Source organism: Chiloscyllium punctatum, chromosome 39, assembly GCF_047496795.1.
Source record: "Chiloscyllium punctatum isolate Juve2018m chromosome 39, sChiPun1.3, whole genome shotgun sequence".
Taxonomy (NCBI): Eukaryota; Metazoa; Chordata; class Chondrichthyes; order Orectolobiformes; family Hemiscylliidae; genus Chiloscyllium; species Chiloscyllium punctatum.
This window is the reverse complement of record NC_092777.1, coordinates 62,549,253-62,571,752: the sequence shown is the minus strand read 5'-3', so window position 1 is coordinate 62,571,752 and position 22,500 is coordinate 62,549,253. Positions and strand designations below refer to the sequence as shown.

General features: G+C 36.7%; 1 protein-coding gene across 4 annotated transcripts in view; it reads right to left on the bottom strand.

The window, feature by feature from the left end:
- Window positions 1-22,500, bottom strand: part of rhot1a (ras homolog family member T1a) — a 93,248-nt gene that overhangs the window by 11,153 nt on the left and 59,595 nt on the right. For 3 of the 4 annotated variants that reach the window (XM_072558908.1, XM_072558911.1, XM_072558909.1), the window contains 8 exons: window positions 21,404-21,488; window positions 18,178-18,323; window positions 17,972-18,072; window positions 13,211-13,341; window positions 10,951-11,034; window positions 8,546-8,668; window positions 7,116-7,318; window positions 4,230-4,352 (listed from right to left, as the gene is read on the bottom strand). In XM_072558908.1, the coding sequence (XP_072415009.1) occupies window positions 4,230-4,352; window positions 7,116-7,318; window positions 8,546-8,668; window positions 10,951-11,034; window positions 13,211-13,341; window positions 17,972-18,072; window positions 18,178-18,323; window positions 21,404-21,488 (996 nt within the window). The remainder of the gene's footprint in view (window positions 1-4,229; window positions 4,353-7,115; window positions 7,319-8,545; window positions 8,669-10,950; window positions 11,035-13,210; window positions 13,342-17,971; window positions 18,073-18,177; window positions 18,324-21,403; window positions 21,489-22,500) is intronic. The other variant, XM_072558910.1, reaches the window with a different exon arrangement.

Below are 22,500 nucleotides of genomic sequence, written 5' to 3'. Positions count from 1 at the left end.
TGGTAACATCCTGCATTGCTATTGCACAGTAATATGTGAATAACTAACTTCACTGTTGTTCAACCTTTTGAGGTTTCTCACGCTTTCAAAATAATTAGAAGTAGGCTGGATATTTTCAGGAGTAAAAATCCATGCTGCATACACAGATTTTATTAAGGCGTTTGACAAGGTCTCTCACAGTAGGTTTATCCAGATGCAAAGGATTCACAATGACTTGGTCACATGGATTCAGAACTGGCTCGCCTACTGTGACAAAGCTACTTCTTTAACAAAGTTATGCAATCAATGGCTGTTTTTTTCAGAGAGGTCATAAACGACAGAGACTCTGAAAAGAAGTATCGTGGTTGAAGGGTTTTTGGGCCAGTTTAAGAATAGCAAACAGAGACTGCCTCAGGCAGAAGGCTTTCAAGTTAAAACAAAACACTTGTACAATGAAAGGGGTGTGGCCAGTTCTCCAGCTCAACTTTACTCTGGTTTGGTTTGGTTTGATTTTAGCAGGAGTGGGAAAAGAAAGGCTGCTGGACCCAAAGAAGCAGGTCCAGGCTAGTACTCTCTCTCTCTAACACTCTCGCTGTCTGATTTCTATCCTTTAAGAACCTGTGTTTGACTTTTCCTTTTGAGCCAAGGAGTGTTTATGGGGATTGTTGCAAATATTTGGAACAGCATCATTATGTTGGGATAGTCTGCTAGGTTTTCACATAGAATAGGTTATTCGGTATTCTGTTCTCTGTTGTTTGTGTTTCATTCAGTAATCCTGTAAATAAATTCTGTTTTGTTTAAAACTAAGTGGTTTCACCAGCTGATTCTTTCCTGGAATATCCACTTGGCACCTGCTTAAAACAACTAGCAAAGTTAGGGTCTGGGCTATCAGGGAGCATGAGAAAGGTGGCATCAGACCTTGAAGACCATGTTGAGAACATACTGTTAGCATTACCCGAATGATTGGGATATAGCTATCCAATTCACATTGTTTGCCATTAGAGATGCCCCAAATGAATCTACTCAGTTCACTCCCTTCAAGTTAATATTTGAGCATTAAGTGAGGGGCTCTTTGAAATTAATTAAAGAAAAATTGACAGGACCACAGTCGGAGATCTCACACTTGGATTACATATCAGAGGTGAGGGAAAGATTAAATCGAGGTGGTGAATGGGCTAAACAGCACCTAATGAAGGCACAGTGTAGAGTGAAGCTGGTGGCAGATAAAAGCGGAGACTCTGAGACATGTTTTCCCGAGGGGATAACACGTTAGTACTGTTACCAGTTATAGGAGATCCCTTCACAGCCAAGTTTAGTGGTCCCTATCAAATTGGAGAAAAAGTTCAGACCTGTCTGGTAAAGATGCCAGATCGAAAAAAAATGGTATCGGGCATGTCATGTGAACAGGTTATACTAGAGAGAAAGAACTGGAGAAACACATATTAGTTACTGCCCCACAGAGCAAGGAATCAAATCCAGAGGATGTGGATTTTGATGTGCCTCAAAATATTTTAAAAATGCAGAAGTCTTTGAAGAGTAGGATAGGTTAGTAAATTACCTGTCTCATGAGCATAGAATGTAGTTGCAAGATTTGTTCCTGCAGTATAAGGACATATATAAGAATCAGATGGGGAGGACTAATGCTATTGTACATGAAGTAGGGAATATTGCTCCGATAAAACAACATCCCTTTCAGCTTAATCCTTTCAAAGCCAGACACGTCCAGACGGAGGTGGAGGCCATGCTCGATGAGGATATCATCAAACCAAGCCAGAGTGAATGGAGTAACCAGATTGTCTGAAGTGGCCACACAAGCAGATAAGATGGTCAGGAAAGTACAGAGTTAAAAATCACACAACACCAGGTTATAGTCCAACAGGTTTCGGAGTGATGCTCCTTCATCAGGTGATAGTGGAGGGCCACTAGGAGCGTCGCTCTGAAAGCTAGTGTGCTTCCAATTAAACCTGTTGGACTATAACCTGGTGTTACGTGATTTTTAACTTTGTACACCCCAGTTCAACACCGGCATCTCCAAATCAGGAAAGTACAGGGCATGCTTACCTTTATTAATCAAAATTTCATGTTCCAGCTTGGCCAGATTTTGGTCAGGCCATACTTAAGAGTATTACACTCAATTCTGGTAGCCACATTACAGAAAAGATCTGGAGGCTTTGGAGAGGGTGCAGAAGAGGTTTACCAGGATGCTACCTGGATTGGAGGGTATGAGCTATAAGACGAGGCTAGAAAAAACTTGAATTGTTTTCTGTGGAGCACTGGAGGCTGAAGGGAGTCTTTATAGAAGTATATAAAATTATGAGATGCATAGACTGGTTTGACAGTCATATCATCATTTTTCCCCCCCAAGTTAAAATGTCTAATACTAGAGGGCATGCATTTAAGGTGAGGGGGGAAAAGTTCAAAGCAGATGTTAGGGGCAAGTTTTTTTTTTAAAAACACAGTGTAGTGAGATTTTGGACACGCTGCCAGGGATGGTGATGGAAGAAGATATGACAGGTGGATTTAAGGAACTTTTAGATAAGCACATGCTTAAGCAAGGAATGGAGGGATATGGATCAAGGACAGGCACAAGGGATTAATTTAATTTGTCATCATGTTCAGCACAACATCGTAGGCCCATTTCCAGGCTATATAGTTCTAAGTTTTAACAGTGATGGCTTTCCCTTTCAATTGGTACTTTTGTGAATTGCTCTGACGAATGCAAGACAAAGAGCTTTGACAAAATGTGTGTTTTTCAATAATACTTAAGTTTGCTCAAAGTCCGTTAATCTATAATACAGTTTATGAAGAAATACTGAGTCAGAGGAATTGGATTCAAGTCCCATTCCTGCACTTCAGCATATGATAAAGGCTTACACTGCAGGAGGGATTCAATGCAGAGACCTATTTTGAAGAGTCGGATTAGACTCGAAACATTAACTCTACTTCTTTTTCCACAGGTAGCGCCAGATCTGTTAAATTTCTCCAGAATTTTCTATTTTCATTGGGGGGGGTGGGGGGGGAGATAGAAATGGAATTCAGAACACAACAATATCAGTTCAATAGATTATGTGTGATCTTGATTTGTGCATTTGTATGTCATACTGGGCAACTTTTTTTTTTGGTCAACATCACCAAACTGATCAACTCGTCATTTACTTTACTGCTGTTTATGAAGTCTCGCCAAATGGCCATTAAATTTGATATTTGTAGAATGCTATATGGCAAAGCAGTTTGTGAACAAATTTGGTATTTCTTAGAGATATGATAAGGTGATATTTAACAAGCACTGTATACATTACTAATATTTTGCAAGTATTCTCATCTGGAAAGCTTTGAAGAAACACACACTACCAGAGATTTTAAAATGCCTGTTTTATATTCATAATCTCAACAATCTGGAGGGGAGATTTAGAAAAAAAGGCATACCTATTAAGCTTCTTTTAAATTGAAAACTTGAAGCTTAGATTTTGGAACAACACTCTTTCCCTCATCGTGCATCTCCATAAAGCAAAGTAACAATTTTGACAAAGAGACAAGAGTTGGAGATTCTTAAATTATAATGTTTTAAATGATTACTACCATTGTATTGCCAACTCTCAGCACTCTGGAATTGAGGAAAGCAGTAGATATTAATTATGCCTATATGTGATACTTGGATCATTAGAGACATGAAGGAACAGCAGAGTTCTTTTTAACAATTAAAAAGTTGGCAATGCATCCACTTAGGCCAATATATAATGGTACCTGAAAAACAGCATCTTATGATCTAACTACCTACTTATGAGAAACTAATAACGTTATTCTGCACACAGTGACAGGTATGAAGTATTTCATTGCGCAGGTGTCTATAATACAGAATCAATTCAGCTACCTTCCTACTGACAACATATTTGCTCAATATATGTTATATCTTCCTTCAACAGATAGACTTTTCAGACTTGCCAGCCAATTATTGGTAAGAACACCAGATAAAGACTGGAATATATATTAAAAGAACACCATTCAGTAATCATGTTGAAATATGCATTTCAATGGCCACCATTATTCTTGCATGTGAAGGCAAAGGGCTTCAAAGGATTTTTTCCCCCCAATAAAGACTTTTAAAATCCTTATTAATAAATATCTTGAAAATGTAAATAATTCAGTGGATATGCTGAGTGAAGCTGACTTTGAAGGTTACTCCTCTCCCACCCACCAATGAAAAACAATTTGAAAAAACCTTCTGAAACCCAGTAAATAAAATGAAGAACCTGTTAAGAACTGCAGTGAAGAATTTGGTCTTTACAGATTGCAGCAAGTCTGAGTTGAGGAAGTTCTGACAGATGCAAAATGAACACCTGTTGCAGGTGCATAAACAGCGTAACCGGGCATGGCTGCGAAAACACACAGAAGTAAGGCAATTGAGTCTCTGCTTACAAAGTTAAAAAAAATTCAGATTCACACCATTCTTGTAAATCACTTGCAAAGGTACCAAATGTCCAATGCCACTTCTGAACACATTTCAGCAAGTTGCCATGGGGAGAACACATAACATGCTACAATCCTACATGAACAGTGGAAGCAAATCTTACTTGTAAGAACAGATACAATGATGACAAAGAACATTAAAAGCATGTGTGTCATACAATAATTTTATTTTTGTTGTGTTAAAAGATAATATGCAACTGCAGCAGGTCCAGTTTACTGGATATGAAAGAAAATAATACCAAGCCTTTGTAATAATCTAGTGCATTACTGTCTGCCATTCTCAGCTGAGGTCAAGATATATTTTGCAATGTTTTACCTATTTAAGAAAAGAAAAATCTGCATTATAGAGGAGTTCAAGTAATTAAACTATGAATGTACGAGGTGCCAGCTGTCATACTGTCAACAGCCTGCAGTTATTACATATATCAGAAGTCACCTGCATGCACTTAATTCCATCACATCCTAAAGGAAGCAATATTTTAGACTGTCCTTATAATACAGCAAATAAATTGGATTGAGAGATTATAAAATAGAAATGTTCCAGAATAACGGAATGCCAACGACAGCATACTCTATTTTGTTTAATTTGCATGCAGTGCAGTGAGCAGTCCATCAGGTTTGACTGGGATAAGTCTGTTCCTCTGAGGGGCTCACACTTAGCTCCAGTCTCTCCAATCTATTATGTTTAGCAAAAAACAGGTCCAAAATTGTCTGATGAATAAGTACCCAGTGCAAAGAAAACACTGGCAAAATATAGCTAAAAGAAACACAAGTAGATCAGCTGGCTCTTTGACCCTGTTCAGCCATTCCATAGAATTATGTCTGATCTGATTTTAATCTAATCTCTGCTTTCCTGCATAACCCTGATCATCGTTCATCTCCATGGTAATCAAGAATCTATCTACTTCTGCCTCAAAAAGTATTTAAAGACTCTGTACTCTTGTCTTTTGAGGAAGGGAATTCCAAAGGCTAAACCCTCAGGGAAAAAAAAAGAGGTTTCTTTATCTCTATTTTAAATGGAGTCCACTCGGGATCCTCTGAAGACGGTTTACTGGACTCAAAATGTTACTTCAGCTTGCTTTTCACAAATGCTCCCGAACTTGCTGAGTTTTTCCAGCAATTTCTGTTTCTGATTTCAATTAAATCTCATCTAACCCTTCTAAATGTTAGAGGCTACAGGCCTAGTCTGCCTAGCTTCTCCTCGTAAGGCAACGTGATCATTCCTGGCATTTGTCTAATAAATCTTCTCTAAACTGCTTCCGATACATTAACATCCTGCTACAAGAATGTTACCAGTCTTCTATTCAGTACGCGAGTTATAGACTCACCAATGCCCTGCAAAAGTGAAGCATAACTTCCCTACTCAAACTCAATTCCCCTTGCAATAAAACATGACATTTTATCATCCTTCCTTACTTGCAGTACTAGCATAATAACCTCCTCTGATTCATGCATTAGGACACTAACAGTTTTAATACTAACTTTAATATGTATGCTATGAGAGATGTTAAGCTAACTGAATATAGTTATAGCTCCCTGCTTTCTGCTTCCATTCCTTTTTGAAGAGTTACATTAGCTATTTTTCAATCTAAAAGAACCTTCTCCAAACCTAGTGAGCTTTGGAAAATTAAAATGCATAAACTATCTCACTAGCTACTTCCTTTTAAGACCCTAAGATGAAATCCATCAGCATATTTCAGTTCTAAGAATAACTTTAAACCTATAAGGGTCAAGGAAGCCCCATGATGGAAACTTATTTTTGTTTGACATATGCATTAGAATAATTTTGCAACGATCATTCTAGACCAATAAATTTGATATTTTCCTACACATTTTCTTGAAATTCATTTTGCAAGTGCAACGGAGCCAATGATTCTCCATAGAAAGATCATATCTTGATTAGCTTCCCATCATTCAACTGAAACCACCAGAAATGATAATCATAGCTGTATAGGCAGCTTTTCTTCAGTCTAGGTGCTCGGACTTTTCAAGCAAAACACTAGCAGAAAAGTATTATTGAGAATACAATATGAAAAAAGGGAGACTTCAAAAGATAGACTGACCAACTTTCTCTGCATATGCTTGAGGAGGAAATACTAAAATTAGAAAACTAATCGGGCAAGGGATGCAAGCCTGAGTGTATGATAATTTGAGCAGCCCAAATTAAGGGAGACTATCAGTGCAAACAATTTGCCCAGCTTTAATACTATCACTGCATCTACAGTGTAAACTTAATCCCAACACCTCTGCCTTGTGCTGACATTTGGCCATACTGTCCAACCATTGGTTGCTTTACAAATACATTTTAAAAAAATTAACATGTGGCTCTTCTGAGAATATTTTAAGTTGTTATTCGCGGAGGCCTTAAAGAGAATTCAATAACTCTCTGAGACAGAAAATCTGCAGAGCTATAGGGTAAAAATGGAGAGTATATAATATATATATAGAATATAAGCTTTTCCCCAGAACTGTCAGTCCTATTAGGCCAACTGGCCACCTTCTGTGTTGTCACCATACTATGATTTCTTTCATAATTGCAGAATATTTTCTTGTTATTATCTCAGGTTACCCTCTAAAATATTGCTTCAAACTGCAGTTAATGATGGTGATCCATGCAAATCTTAACACAACTCATGCAAGACTGTACTGGCTTGATGCCCTGTACTTACGGATACATGGCTATGGTAGTCACTTTGACAAAGAAGTCTTTGCTTGGTGTGCCGACACTGTTGCAAGTATAACTTTGAGGTGGTGGCATTTTGTGTTTGTTGCAGAACTCAATGGGAGAAATGCTGTGATCCTGTTTAGCTTCGTGCAGGTCAGACTTTGCAGCTACAATAATACATGGTGTTTTGCTATCAATGAAATGTTGCTACAAAAAAAAAATAAATTTCATTAGTTGCAGTGTCAGCTACAATGACAAATTAATATTTATTATAATTTTTTTGTGATAAGTTTAGAAATAGCTTTCAAAGTGAACTGGATTAAGGTTCCAATAATGGTTTTTAAAGGACTTACTTTAGAGAAATTATAAACATATCTTTTCTTAGCACTGTCTCATCATACATAGTTCCTCTGATGATTTGCTCCTTGTCAATGCCATCATTTACAGTCCTACTTGATTGATACTTACATGAGCAGTTACCTTTCTATTTTTCCCTATGAGGAAGTACACATTGCCACAACTCCAACAGGACAGATCAGATACAGAGGGTATAAAATCGCACGTGCAAAATGTACGCTACAACTCAACATATTGTACATTGAAACAGAACCCTATTGGTAATACTTCCATTAAGTTGTTCAAGGACAAAAATGTAATCATATTTTTAATTGTACATTTGGGTATCAGGCATTGTTGTATTGTTTAGTTGATAAGATAAAATAAAATACACATGAAAAAAAGACACTGTGCAACAAACTGGTAAATAAACATATGAAAGCTGGTATGCCCTTTCATCTGTCTGGAATCTCTTGAGCAGGTCTTCTCAAATAATATGTAATATTAATGAAACTGTCTGCAACCTTAGTCAGGAAACTAGGTTCAGCACAGCAAAATATAGCAAGGTCTGGACTTTTCATCAACAATTTACCCTTGCGTAGCAGTTCTATTGTAGAAAGATATTGCAGTGCTACACAGTTAGATGTCAGATCAGAGGACAGAAATTTGGAGATATTTAGGAAGAAGGTTTCAGACCTCAACACGAGTTACTAAAGGTCCTGCCACCAAGAGGAGGAACTTGGATGCTCCATAGTCAAAAACTCAAGGATCGAGAAAGGACTGGAGGAAGTTAAAGATTTTGAACAAATGTGGAAAAATGTGACAAATGCAATGTTGGCCATTTCTGCTTTTCAAAACACAGTATCTATTTGCATGATTAAGAGATATTTACACAAATCAAAAGATATCAGACAAGTCCAAAACTTCTCAAAGTCTGTTGGATGATCATTAAATTTGGCAATTATCATTCACTATTTGAAAAAAAAGTAAAGATTTTGTAGAGAAAATTGTTGTCACAATCATACAGATGCACAAAATAAAGAGAAACTGAGAGAAAGGAAACACTGTGCAAATTTTTAAACTAGATGCTGCAAATACCTTGAAGATCCTTGTACAATAATCAAATGATTTGGGATTGCTGACATCATATACCAAGCAAACAACATCACAAACGGTATCAGAAGCAGTAATAAATTCGGAGTCAGACAAAACTTCATGTAGCTTTAAAAAGGAAAAGAAAAACAAACTTAGAGTTGTCTTCATGTTTAAAAGATTGTTAAAACAAAATGCAAGCTTAAAGCACAAACTGGAAAATTTAAAAGAGGAATCCCGCAAAGAATGACATCAACTGTGGTACAACTGTGAATATTAGAATTCTAGAGATATCTAAATGAGAAAATTAATAAACAATGTTTGTGCATTTGTGTTCCCATTTATTGGCATATCTGGTAGACAGTTAAAGTCATGTGAATTTAATTACCATATACAACACTAGGTTACAAATGTTGATTATCATGCTTGAAAGAGTACATTAGGTCAATCTTTTACTAATTATTTAATGAAGTGCAAAAAAGGTTTAAAGCAGTTTGCAGGTTTCAGTCTAAAGACAGGGTAAGCAAGGCAGCTTCAATACAGTCAACAACAAAAAAATGCAAATAAACAGTGTGAAACACAGTTTGAATCCTACTTCAGTAAGTGAGCAAATAGCAGTTTAACTAAACACATCAATGTAATGTTGAATTTTTGAACAAAATGAATTTAGTGTAATATTCCCACACCTCTGTTGTAACAGCATGACCAGTTTTATTTAAATGTCTTATTTATAACCTGACTGGGATTATATTTTTGTTGAACAGCTAAAGCGAAATGCCATTTGAATTCAAACTAGTTAGCACCATTTCAATAAAATGTAAAATATTTCCTTTGTGCTGAATCAGAACCAACAAACACCCTATAACAATAGAAAACAGAACTTCCATTTGGAAAATAATTGCTTATTTTAATGCAACCTCATATTCAGTTTTCATTACAGAAACAGGTAAAATTACTACTTTAATCAGTTATCTATGACAATAGCATGTTAATATACAAATTACTAAAAGTGAATGATGATGTACATTGCAAAAATATTGAAATGCACCTCCCTCTTCTCCTGCTATCTTATTCATTCACCAGCTAGAAAATGCAGACCACACTGTAACCACAACACATTAATAACAGCGGTAGCAGCTGCTAGATAGTGCACATGGTGGTGTCCAAATTGATTACTGTCTCTTGGACATGTATACCATGGAACTGCCCATATTGCCAGATAAATTTCAATGTTGTGACTATGTGGGAAAATTTAAAGATGGATGCAACTAAGACTTGAAATGCAGTCTATAGTCTACAATTGGGACATTGTTAACACTCATACCCGAGTAAAGTGCATAGGGTTGTTTCTTGACATAACAATTAAAAAGAAAATTCATTCACAGAATGAGGACATAGCAAGCTAGACAAGCATTTATTACGTTTCCTTAATTGCTCAATGGGCAGTTAAGGGGCTATCACATTGCTGTGGGTCTGGAGTGATATGTAGCCAAACCAGATTTGGATGGCAATTTCCTTCTCTAAAAGGTCCTTTGTGAAATAGATGGGTTTTTCTGACAATATTCATGAGACTCTGAATCCCAAATTTTTACTGAATTCAAATCCACCATCTGCCATGTCAGGAATCAAACCCTGGTCCACAGAACATTACCTCTTTGGATTAACAGTCCAGCGAGAAAAGCACTAGGTCGTCACCTCAGTTTTGTTACACCCATCTAATTTATGGTGAGACAGACAGACTAGGCTTTGTTTTGTTCTATCATCTGGGAAGTGTATTAAAACATTAGTCCAGGATAACTGAAGTCAGAGAGTGGGACTTGAAACTGATTTAGACACTGATTTAGTATTACCACTGAACTAAACTGATAAATTCAGTCAGTTCAATTGTTGCTTTTCAGTATAATAATTCAAAAATTGTGGTGATTACTTAGTGTGATGGAAATTATCCTCAAAAATATACATGCAAAAGTTGTTAAAGTTTCCACCTTTGACTTTTTCTGGCTATAAACAAAGTGCATCTCCAAGGAATTCACCTGACAAAGTAGGTAAAGGATCTTGTAGTAAACAAACAATGTCAACTTAATTGTAACCTACTCCCTTCACAGGAACACTTGTTCAAAAACTAGTTAACATTAAAACTTACATCATTCTCCTATTTAAAGATTTTAGAGCATTGTATAAGTCAAATTTAACAACCAGCATCACAAAACTTCCAAGAAAATAAATGAAACACTATGTGAAAAGTTCAATATTTAATAGATTTAATATTTTCTTCCTAAGATGTTTCCTGTAGGTGTAAACAGAAGTGTGAAGAATTATGACTTTGGATCTAAAGTAAGATAACATGGATCACAGAAGGAAAGAGGTGTGAACATGCTGTGCATTTTGATCATATTCACATAATTACCTACCAGTAAATATTTTTCTTGCCCATACACATAGGTTGTGTTTATGGCATAGAGTGACTTGTGTTCCTCTTTTATCTGTTTTTGTTTCTGTGAAGTGGAACAAAGCAAGTCAGTTAATCACAGATGATGAAAGTTACAACTCATATGAAAAATGGATTTAAATATAAAATACGTACTTCACATAATTTAATTACCTAAATAAGTGAAAAAACCCAATATATATAGGAAGATAAAGTATTGATATATTTCCTGTTTTATTCCAGTCTAGGGCAGATCCAGAGCATTAAATAAAAATTTGATCCACCTCATTCACCTTAAATTAATGGCACTGAAAAATAGCCTCCCGGGTTCCAGATGACACATGAGATATATTCTAAATATAAACAGCCAAAACTGATCAGCTTTTTCTCATGTCTTTCAAAGATTCAACTCCAATCTTTATTCAATGTTTTGCACAGTTAAGAGAAAGGAAATTATTCTACAATATTCAATAGCAAGTGGAAGAAATCTTCATGTTTTGTCTTTCTACTATTCATTCACACGCTGTGGACATTTGCTGGTTAGACCAGCATTTATTGCCCATCCCTAATTGAGGTGGTGGTGGTTGATATCTTAAACTATTGCAGTACATGAGGCACAGTGTTTATTAGGGAGGGAGTGATAGTGAAGGAATGATGATTATGGTTCTAGGTCAGGATTTTGTTAGTTTGGAGTGACTTGCAGGTGATGGTGTTCCATATATCTGCTGCCCTTGTCCTTCTATGCTGTAGAGGTTATGGGCTTAGAAATCAGTAAGAATGTTGCCAATCCACTCCATGATGGACATCCAAGTTCCCACCCAAGAGTATATTCAGTGTCCTTGCCACCTTCAGTACGACTCCAAGTGGTGTTCAATATGGCAGAAAATTGATTTATCAGCTGGGGCAGAAACTTGACTTGCCCACATTTGACCCTATGCTATGGAATTTCATGAAGTCCAGAGTCAATGTTAAGGTCTCCAAGGCCAACTGCTTCCTGTTTTCCATTGTACCACCATCTCTGTTGGATTTGCTCTATTGGTGAGACAGTACATACCCAGAGATGTCATTGTTAGTCTCTGGGATACTGGCTATAACATATGATTCTGTGAGAATGACTATGTCAGACTGTCGCTTGATTAGTTTGAGGGACAGTTGTAAAAACTTTTGGAGAAATCTCTAGTTGTTAATATGAGGACTCTTTTGCAGGGTTCAAAAGCCTGCAGGTGCCACTGTCATTTACTGTGCCTTGACCGATGCTGAAAGGATATGTGGTACATTCGTTTTGAGGCTTTTTATCTACATACTTCAACATTTTAAAGACTTGAACAATGATGTCTTCTTATTGTGTCATCAAATTCCACCACCAGAAGCAAAATGGAGTTCTGAAAATATTTCTTTACAAATTGAATCTCAAGTTCTGTATAGAAGAGGTTTAAAACCTTTACACTCTAGGACTTTGTGTAACATCTGTGGCTTTAAAAATACTTTCAAGTCAAAGACCTAAAAATCCACCATCAAAACAAAACCCAGACTTTAATAACTTGTTCTCAGATCAATAAAGTGGCTGATGTTGGAAATAAAGATGTCACTGGTGCTGCTGTGGCGTCCTTCTGACAATTATATTGAGCAAGGTATAGGAAATCTATAACTCAATGTTCAACTTTGTAAGGTCAATAACGCCTTGAATATTCACCCTGCACCCAAAGTCTCATTTCAGAAAGCACAAAATGCAAAAAACAATTTAGGAGTGGGGGGTGTGGGATGGAAAGAATTGAATAGGAGATTCAATCTCCATTTCATATTCTACGAGAGGCTACCAATGAATAAAAGTTATACAGCTCTAATGGGTAGAAAATGAATAGAAGGTGACTCCATAATTACTCTTTGATACACCAAAAAATGTTTTAAAAGGTTTATACCTATTCCAATATATAGTAGTACAAAAATCTTCATGCTTTCACAAATCTGCATGATTTGTGTACCATTACATTGCAGTGTAGGTAGTAATTTTATCAAAGTACAATGTTACAGAGAATGATCATATAATTTTAGATGAGTACTTAGTTCTCAATAAATAGTTTTGTAGTGTTATCTTTAATAACTAATAATGCTTTTCTTTTTACTAATACATTACAATACATTAAACTAGACAGTTGTTCAATAATTTGAATTTCAGGACCTGTACACATTAAAATGCAAATAAGAGGAGGAATGCAGTACTCTAAAAATTCTAAGGTGCTCACCATTAAATTTCGGCCAAGAAAGCCTTGCAGAATTCCAGTTTTGCCACAGTTTTTCATGCCAATAAGATTACACTGAAACACATTCCTTTGTGTTTGCTTTTTTTGCAGATCTAGTTTTTTATCTCTCGTTACTGCAGGAATATAAAGTTTGATTAATAAATCATTAATCAGACACTCAGAGTAAATGCAATCCCACTTTCTTTCCCACCTAACATATGTGTTCCAGGCAATGCTGTATAAAGTGTCTAAATGCTGTAGGAGCACATTTCTGCAGATATTTGAATCAGTGCAGAGCTCTGAATAGTCATCTAGACTCGAAACATCAGCTTGCTCTCTCTCCATGGATATTGCCAGGCCTGCTTTGATTTCCAGCATTTTTTGTTTTCTGTCTAAACGTTGCAGCAGGAACAGAGATATCAAGGGTCAATATTTGCAGAATCTACCAAATATAGGAAAGTTTGAAAGCTGCAGTAGGTATTTTGGTGTCTCAACATCTGCTCCACAGTACTAAATTAATATTTTCTGGGATTGAGTGGTATAATGAAATTATAAAGTGAATTTGATGTTCCAATTTCAGTCTCCAAAGCTTTCAATGGTGCTGTTTTTGTAATGCTACATAAAGTCCTTGCAAATAGTTATGTAATCAATTAAAGAGTTTAGATTAGAATTTTCTGAAATACGTTGCTCACATTTTTATAATGATCATTGTTAGCGATTTTTGAGAAGATTTCTAGCTAAGGTTGATAATATGGATGTAAGTTAACTCGCTGAGCTAGAAGGGTTGTTTTCAGAAGGTATGTCACCATGAATAGGTAACATCATCAGTGAGAGTCTCAGGTGAAGTGCTGGTGGTATGCCCTGCCTCACTATTCATAGGTCTTGGTTCTTAAGGTGGGTGATGTCATTTCCGGTTCTGCTTTGCTCAAGGGAAGGTAGGTGAGATCTAAATCGATGTGTTTATTGATAGAGTTCTGGTTAGAATGCCAGGCCTCTAGGAATTCTCGTGTATGTTTTTGTTTCGATGTCCCATGATGTGTGCGTTGTTCCAGTCAAAGTGGTGTCCTTCTTTGTCTGTATGTATGGAAACTAGTGATGGTGGGGCATATCTTTTGGTGGCCAGTTGGTGTTTATCAGTCCTGGTGGCAGGTTTCCTGCTAGTTTATCCAATGCAGTGTTTTTACACAGTTCTTGCATGGTATTGTGTAAATGACATTAGATTTGCTGGTAGTATCTAACAGATCCTCTCAGTTCATTAGTTGCTGTTTAAGCGTGTTGGTAGGTTTGTGGGCTACCATGATGACAAGGGTATTTGCTTGTTTGGGTTTGTTTCTGAGGAATCGACTATCTTGCTCGGATAATCGATTATTTGGTTAATTGTTTCAATGCCTTTCTGCTGGGGCTTGGAGTTTTTAAAAGTCTGCTACCTGTTCAGGAGACTGCAGAAGCACACAACGTGCGAGACCCCGCCGCCAACACCGCCCCCCAAACCCCTTCCAACACCGTCCCTACCCATTAGCACAAAGCGCGTGAGTCACCACACCCCACCTACCTCCAGAACCCCATCCAACCCTGCCCCCTGCCCCCCACCCCCCACCCCCTCAACCCCATCCAACCTCCCCCACCACTGTCCAATGCCGCCCCCAAATTCCCATTCACCCCGCCCGCTCTCCGGGGCAGCCGGACTGTACACCAACAAGACTGCTGCTGCAGCTGCCTTTGTGGGGTCAAGTCTCCAAATAGTGTGTACACACACACATCCACCTTTTCACTGCAACTTTTTGACAGGTTATCTGGGGAAGCAAGGTGGGGTGGTTTGAACCCCAGGGAAAAAGAGTGAGGAGGGGGGACGGGATGTTCGTCATTTGGAGACGGTGCCTGTTTAAATCACTAAACAAAAGACGCGATCACTGTTGGAAACATATCTTTGATGTAATGTTTCTATTGGGACCTCTAGATCTCTTTCGGATAATCCAATTTTCGGATAATCGAGGTTTCTCTGTATTGGGTACCCGTTTTTCTCGAAAACATTGTATAGGTATTTTTCTTCTGCTGTTTGTAGTTCTTGGGTGCTGCAATGTGATGTAGCTCATTGAAATAACGTCTTGATGCAACTCCATTTGTGGGTGTTGGGACGATTGCTTCTGAAGGTAAGTATTTGGTCTGTGTTTGTTGTTTTTCTGTAGACGCTGGTTTGAAGCTCTGCATTTACTGTACTTTTAACTGTCACATCTAGGAATGGGAATCTGTTGTTGTTCTCCTCTTTTGTGAATTTTATGCCAGTAAGGACATTGTTGATGGTGTCGTATGTTTCCTCCAATTTGTTCCATTTTGTGATGACAAAGGTGTTATCCATGTAGCAGACCCAAACAACACAACCAAATTCTATAACCACATAACCTTACATCAAAGAAACACTGGAAATGACTTCCAGACTGCTCAGACCCCTTGTCATCATGGTAGCCCACAAACCTACCAACACGCTTAAATAGCAACTAGTAAACCTAAAAGAATCCATTAGATACTACCAGCAAAACTAATGTCATTTGGAAACAAACCTTCCAGCTCAGCGAGCTAACTTATATCCACATGATCATTGCTTTTCATCAAATGGAAAAATACCTTGAATAAAAACAAACATTGCATCTCTTTTAAGCAGAACCAATTAATAGTATGCAGATTCCATTAGCAGTAAGGTTGGAATGGACACACTCTGATTTCTCAGGGAACAATGAGCTATGGGAAGCAGGAAATTGAAGCTAGGGTTCAACCAAGATTAGTATGATTGCATTGAATGGCAGAGCAGGGTTGATGGGTTTTAAGGTCCATTGTTCCGGTGGTATGATATTGAGATGTAATAGCAAAGGCTTTTATCATGAGTATTGGGATCATTAAAACCTTGCTGTGGTGATGGGTGGGAAGATTTAATTCATTTCCTCATACACATGTAATAATAGTAAGTGCTGACATAATTTATATGACACCCATCCAATTTAGGCAAGAAAAATAAGAAAACACATGAATGGCATTTTAATTAAAATGATGTGCTTAACTAAAATAAAAGCAAAATACCACAAAGGCTGGAAATCTGAGGCAAAATCAAAGCTCTGGAAAAACTCAACAGATTTGATAACTTCTCAGAGTTAACACTGAGTTCAAAATGACTGCCCTTCAGATCTGGAGAGGAAGATTTGCTTAATCTCATAGTCCCTCATTACAATTTACGTTTATTTTATGTAAATTTCAAATTTATTACAGACCTCTTCAAACTAAATTAGATGGTTATAAATTAATATCTGTTACTGTATGTTAGAAAGAAGAGCTTCAATAGCATTCAAAAAACAGTTAAGAATTTGAAATATAAAGTTATGTATTTCAGTGTACAATGCAAAATAATAAATGTAGGAGGATATCAACAAGGTGGTGATGCCAATGAAACTTCAATGAAACAGACAACTGATGCTATATCAAAACATAAAAATGATATGCAAAACAGGTGATAGTTTAAAAAAATGCTTGAGTCTGTCAAGGTCAGCTCAATATTAGAAAAAACTACACTGTAGACATACTTGCTTCAGATTAATAAGTCAAACATAAATTCAAGCCAATACAAAAAAAAACTATGCACGATAGTGACAATGGTTAAAGATAGAGGAGGGCATAGATTCAGGGACCTTGAACAGGAACAGGACCCAGGCTCTCTCACTTGGTTCTGCCAATGAAGCCCAAGTTCAATGAGCGAATAAAGAATAAATGACAGACAACTTGATGAACTCGTTGGGGCAGCAAAGAAACTTACAGGTCAACAGGTCGGTTTGAATTATTCAGATAATATGTACACACCGTATACTTGTGTAAAAATCAATCATTTTAGATTTTTATTAAGGTTAAATTTATGGACTTGACTATTACATCAATACTATTTATGTGGGGCTGAAATTCATGCACAATGAATTATGGTAATTCCACAAGTGCTGTAGGGGAACTGAGCTCAGCTGAGCTGCGCACAAAGAGAGGGTGTCATCTGACTCTGATCTGATGTGTCTTAGACTTTTGTGCCATATTCTTCCATTTCCCTTTGTTTTCTCTCGTCTATTGTTGTTTTAGTTTTTCAAACTGACATTTCAAGCTTTTATTTCTGATTAAAAAAATTATCAAACATTTGACTCTCATACAGTCTCACCGATCATTGTAGCTGTGACAAATCATCAACAGCTACACAATAATTATAGTGAAGTAAATGCATATAGGCCTATCTCATATAGGAAATGATGGTTGCTAAAATTTGTATCATACTGATTATAGTGCTCGTTTGATAATGATCTTAAGAAATCAGTAGCCTAACATGGTGTGAATTGCACATCAAAACACATAATAGCAAAAAAAAATTCATTTTCTCATTGTTACATTTATGTACAGGATAATACATTGACTCACAAATGTTGATCTGTTATTTGTGAAGAACTAGGGTTGACTTTTATACAAGATACACGTAAAATTACAGATTTTTGACCAAATATAAGAGATTGACTTTTACATGAGATCTACCTTTACTTGAGTATACACAGTATACATTCATTCCTAATGTGTAAAATGCCACATAGAATACCTTTGGTATCAGCTAAATTCAGGAGATTTTCTTGAGTGAATGTAGATTTGTTGCTATTATCATTCTTCAGTATGGATTAGTTTAGAACACTCTGGTGTTTTAGATCAAACAAATGTCAACTCCCTGTAAAAGTTCAATAAAAGTCTACTGCTTACCAGTGACAGCAGCCGCCTGAGACTCCTGCTCCCTTAGAATGGAGTATCCTAGGTAACCTAAATATTCTAAACACCGCTGAACATCAAGGTATGTGGTCAGCCTAATTCAAAACACAAATATTCAGCTGTTCAAAAGTTTGAGATTTTAAATAGAAAGCAGATAAACTTAAAACACTGTTTGAAATTCTTGAAGGAAAATTACTCACGTCCATTGACAAATATAACCCTGATAAGTGACCCATCCCTTGTCATTGGTACAAACAGTGTTGTTGACATCAGGACCCCAAGGCATGTAAGGAAATACTTTGAATAAGTCTTTTAGTTCATCGGGTGACAATGCACAATCCCGATCCTGAGAAACAACCCAGAAGAATAAAGTTAAATAACTTGACATTTATACAGTGTAATAACAGAGTAGAAAAATCCCACAACATGGTACATAATGAAATAAGATGAATACTGAACCAAAGAAGAAAATTGGTAACTAAAAGCATGGTTGAAGAGATAGGTTTAAAACTAGGTCTTTATGAAGACAGATTTAGTGGTGAGAACGATTAAGTGAAAGCATAACCGTCATTGGATGGGGATGGAATGGTATAAAAGACCATAGAAACGTAGATGATAGGAGCAGGAGTAAGCCATTCAAATCCTTGAGCCTGCTCCATTATTCCATATGATCATGGCTGATCTTTGAGCTCAATATCTTAATTCCACCCCTCCCCCTTTCTTTAATCCCTTTAGCCACAACAGCTACATCTATTTTCTTCTTAAAAGCAATTTTTTGCCCTGAACCACCATCTGTGGTAGCGGATTCCATAGGCTCATCACTCTCTTAGTGAAGAAATTTCTCATTTCAGTCCTAGAAGTCCACAAACTATGACCCTTGGTTCTGGACTTCCCCACTATCAGGAATATCCTTCCTACATCGTATCTAGTCCTGTTAGAATTTTATAGGTTTCTAGAAGATCTTCCCCATTCTTCGAAACCAGAATTAGAGGAGTAGATTTAGATATTTTGAGAGTTCAAAGTGGTCATAACGATAGGGAGGGGTGAGACCAAGAAGAAATCTTAACAGCAGGATGGGAATTTTAAAATGAAAGCTGTGGTGGATCAGGAGGCAAAGTACAAGCATAGAATGATACTGATGTCTTATTTGATGTGTGCTTGGATTAAGCTGCAGAGTTTGTGCAGAATGGAATGCCAGCTAGATGACAATGAAACTACAGAGGAGATTTTTATAAAGGGATAAACTAAGACAGGAATGGAGACAAGTGGTGTCATGGAAACAGATAATCTCTGTGTTAAGGAAGCTATGGAGTGAGAAGCTCAGTTTAAGGTTAATGCAATGCCAAGACATGAACAGACTGCCTCAATCTTAAATGGGGACCAAGGAGATAAACTAGACTAATAGCAAAGAAACTGCATCTTACGGATTGAGAATTGGAAATGATTTAAGGTTTGGAGAATTTCAGGGTTGCAGACAGTTTAATATGTATTTTCTTGGAATTAAAAAGTCAAAAAATCAAACATTAAAAAGAAATGGGGATACTCTGAAGTTTACATAATTAATGACAATGGGAGAAAAGCTTATAAAAAGAGAGAGACAAGAGATTATTTCAAAATTACATCAGAAAACAGATGGTCATTCGTGAAAGTGTCTTGGTTCTGAAGGTTGCCTAGTAACAACCTCTGACTGAAGTGGTATATGCATTTTACCACAGACTGGATGGACAGTTGTGTAGGAGTGTACAAGGAAGCAATGCTATCTCTCTCTCTCTCTCTCTCTCTCTCTCTCTCTCGCATAGTAAATAAAAGATAATTCTTAAAAGGAAGCCAGTTGAAGAGGTATCCGAGTGTAATATTCTCATGAGAATCCGGGAAATTTTCAGAAATGAATACCTTGGATATCCTCAAAACTCTGAATGACAAACTAGTAGTAAGATCTATATGTAACCGACTTGTTACCTCCAATCACTTTTAAGCTGACAGCAACATGATTGCGTCAACAAGAAACCAAAAAGAACATTGAGAAAGTCACCTAATTTTACTCTTTGGGTTGCTCAACAGGGTTTTCCTTATTTTTCCACTCATAATTGCTCTATAGAGTTATTTTTTCTTGTCCTTTGCACAAATATGAGCGTGTTTATGAAGAATATAATTTAGTACTGCATAGTAGTTTAATTGATAACCAGTCTGGCGATATGTTTAAAACACAAATCCATCTCTAATAAACAATTTTTAAAAATTTACTGAAGCATCTTATTATTTTGAAATACAGAACTGTAAAAAATTGGAGCAGGAGTAGGCCATCTGGCTTTTCAAGCCTGCTCTGTCATTCAATATGATCAGCCCAACTCAGTACCCTGTTCCCGCTGTTTCCCTGTACCCTTTGATCTCTTTAGTCCCAAGAACTATGTCCATCTTCAAAAATAATAATATTAATTCTCAAGCAGGCATATGAGAACAAAAATGAGGAAAGGTTTTACTAAGGACAAAGGCATAACTGAGCACTTTTAAAGACATATAAAAGGGAAACTGTTATGAAAGTTCTTAACATATTATTTAATAATTTGCAATTTATAATAGAGAAAAAAATTGATTTTAATATTTCAGTTTTGTGAAGATCTGACTTTTTTTTAAAGAAAGCAACCAGAAGGCCATTTTGAAAATTGAGTTCAAAACAGTATTTTCAATAAATTGCATCATTTCAGTTAAATGGCTAGAGCTCCACCTGGGGAGATAACAGCCAAGGTATTTACTGATTTGAGTTTTATGGTCACCAGAAATAGAGACAGGGAGAAACCAGAAGCAAGTTCATGCAGTGGAGAGAGGCCAATACCAGCAGCGGTGTGGTTATTAAATGTTTCTAAGCATTCAGGAATGGGGAGATGCTTAAATGTCTGAGAAGAAGGTGGCTGTGGGGGGGTGTCAGAGAAGAAGACATCCTAAAAAGCTTCTGAAGAATGAGTTTAGGGAACCCATGTTAAACAACAGCCAGCTGAGTTGGCCATCTGTTTTAAACAAACAATGTCTAATGAATGCAGTTTGCTGAAAGAAACTTTATTACAATCAAGCCTACTGAGCAAGGAGGCAATGTGGAGCAGAGGTATCTATTCAACGAGATTTGAGTATTTGGAAGGGTATCGCTGGAATAAAAATGATAGATTTTTTTTCCCCTGAAGTTTACAATGAGACTGCTCCAATAGTTCCTGCCTCATGTAATATATGTTTTTTTTTTCCTTTGTGAGATAAACCTCAACGGTATTTTGTTACCAGTAGACTGGCAGAGGTCAGTTACCGAAACTAAATAACAAAAATTAAGACTTTGATTTATCAATCCAGATTTCACTCTGGAATCTTACTTGCCTAGTATTACCAGCAGTTGGAATCAAGTAAAACAAAAATCAACCAAAACACACACTATTAGCTCACCAAATCGTGTTTGTCAAAGATGCTTTGTAGGAATAAGTATGCATGATGGTTCAGTTCAGTTGTACAGTCTGGAGCAATTTTTAATCTGTGAAAAAGAGGAAATAAAAATCAGTCCGTCATTCACAATGAAGTCACACTATGTGACAAATCAATTACCTTACAATGTTCTTGCAGAACTGCAAAGCAATCCAATATTCCATTCCTGTGAATAATGTAACATTGAATAATGTGACCATGTAATGTCAATTTTTAATTTGATTCTTAAAAGCTAAGCTGAGGGAGTAGCAAGATTGTGCTTAATTTAAAGAACTAGAGCAGATATTCATGTGAGCACTCCAGGTCATCATATCCAAATTAACGTAAAACTGTCCACATGGTTTCAAATCTCCCTCCTTGTATGAAGTATATGCAAAAATAAATCAATCTGGGATTTATTTTTTGGTTTCACTCTCACAAGGGAATGACTTGTGAGGAATTTAATCAATCAATGATTAATCAATTCCCACCTTCTGATGTTGTATTTGCCCCTTTTCATTACAGACAAGAGGGAAAAAAAAAGACAGCATTTTCATGTTCACCTTTGCTCCATCCCATTTGTCTCCCCACAATATCACTTTGTAAAGGGTGGGAAATCTACGTCTTTGCATGCTTTAGCACCTCATAGCAGTACAGAATCTACATCCAAGTTACAAATTTCTAAAAACCTACGCACCCTTTCCTACCAAAAAAAAAGCAATTCTGGCTGAACCTAATACAAGATTACACCACAATTTGAAGTATTATATTGATGCATCCAGCTAAATTGAATGGCAACCAGCAACTAATTTTAGCATTCAATAGGATGGGGCAATGAACAAGTGGGAAACACAGGCACACTGAATAAATAAAGGACCATAGCTAACCTGATTTCCCTCAGTTGCAGCCCATTGTATTCCTGTGCACCCATTACTGCCATCAGATTACATACTGTGAATGTTAACCAAAACTATTTTTTTGGAGTCGATATTTTGGTTATCTACAGAAATAAATTAAACCATTAAGTGTACAAATGTTAAAATCATACAAGTGAACTTCTATTTTAAATTGTAATATTGAAA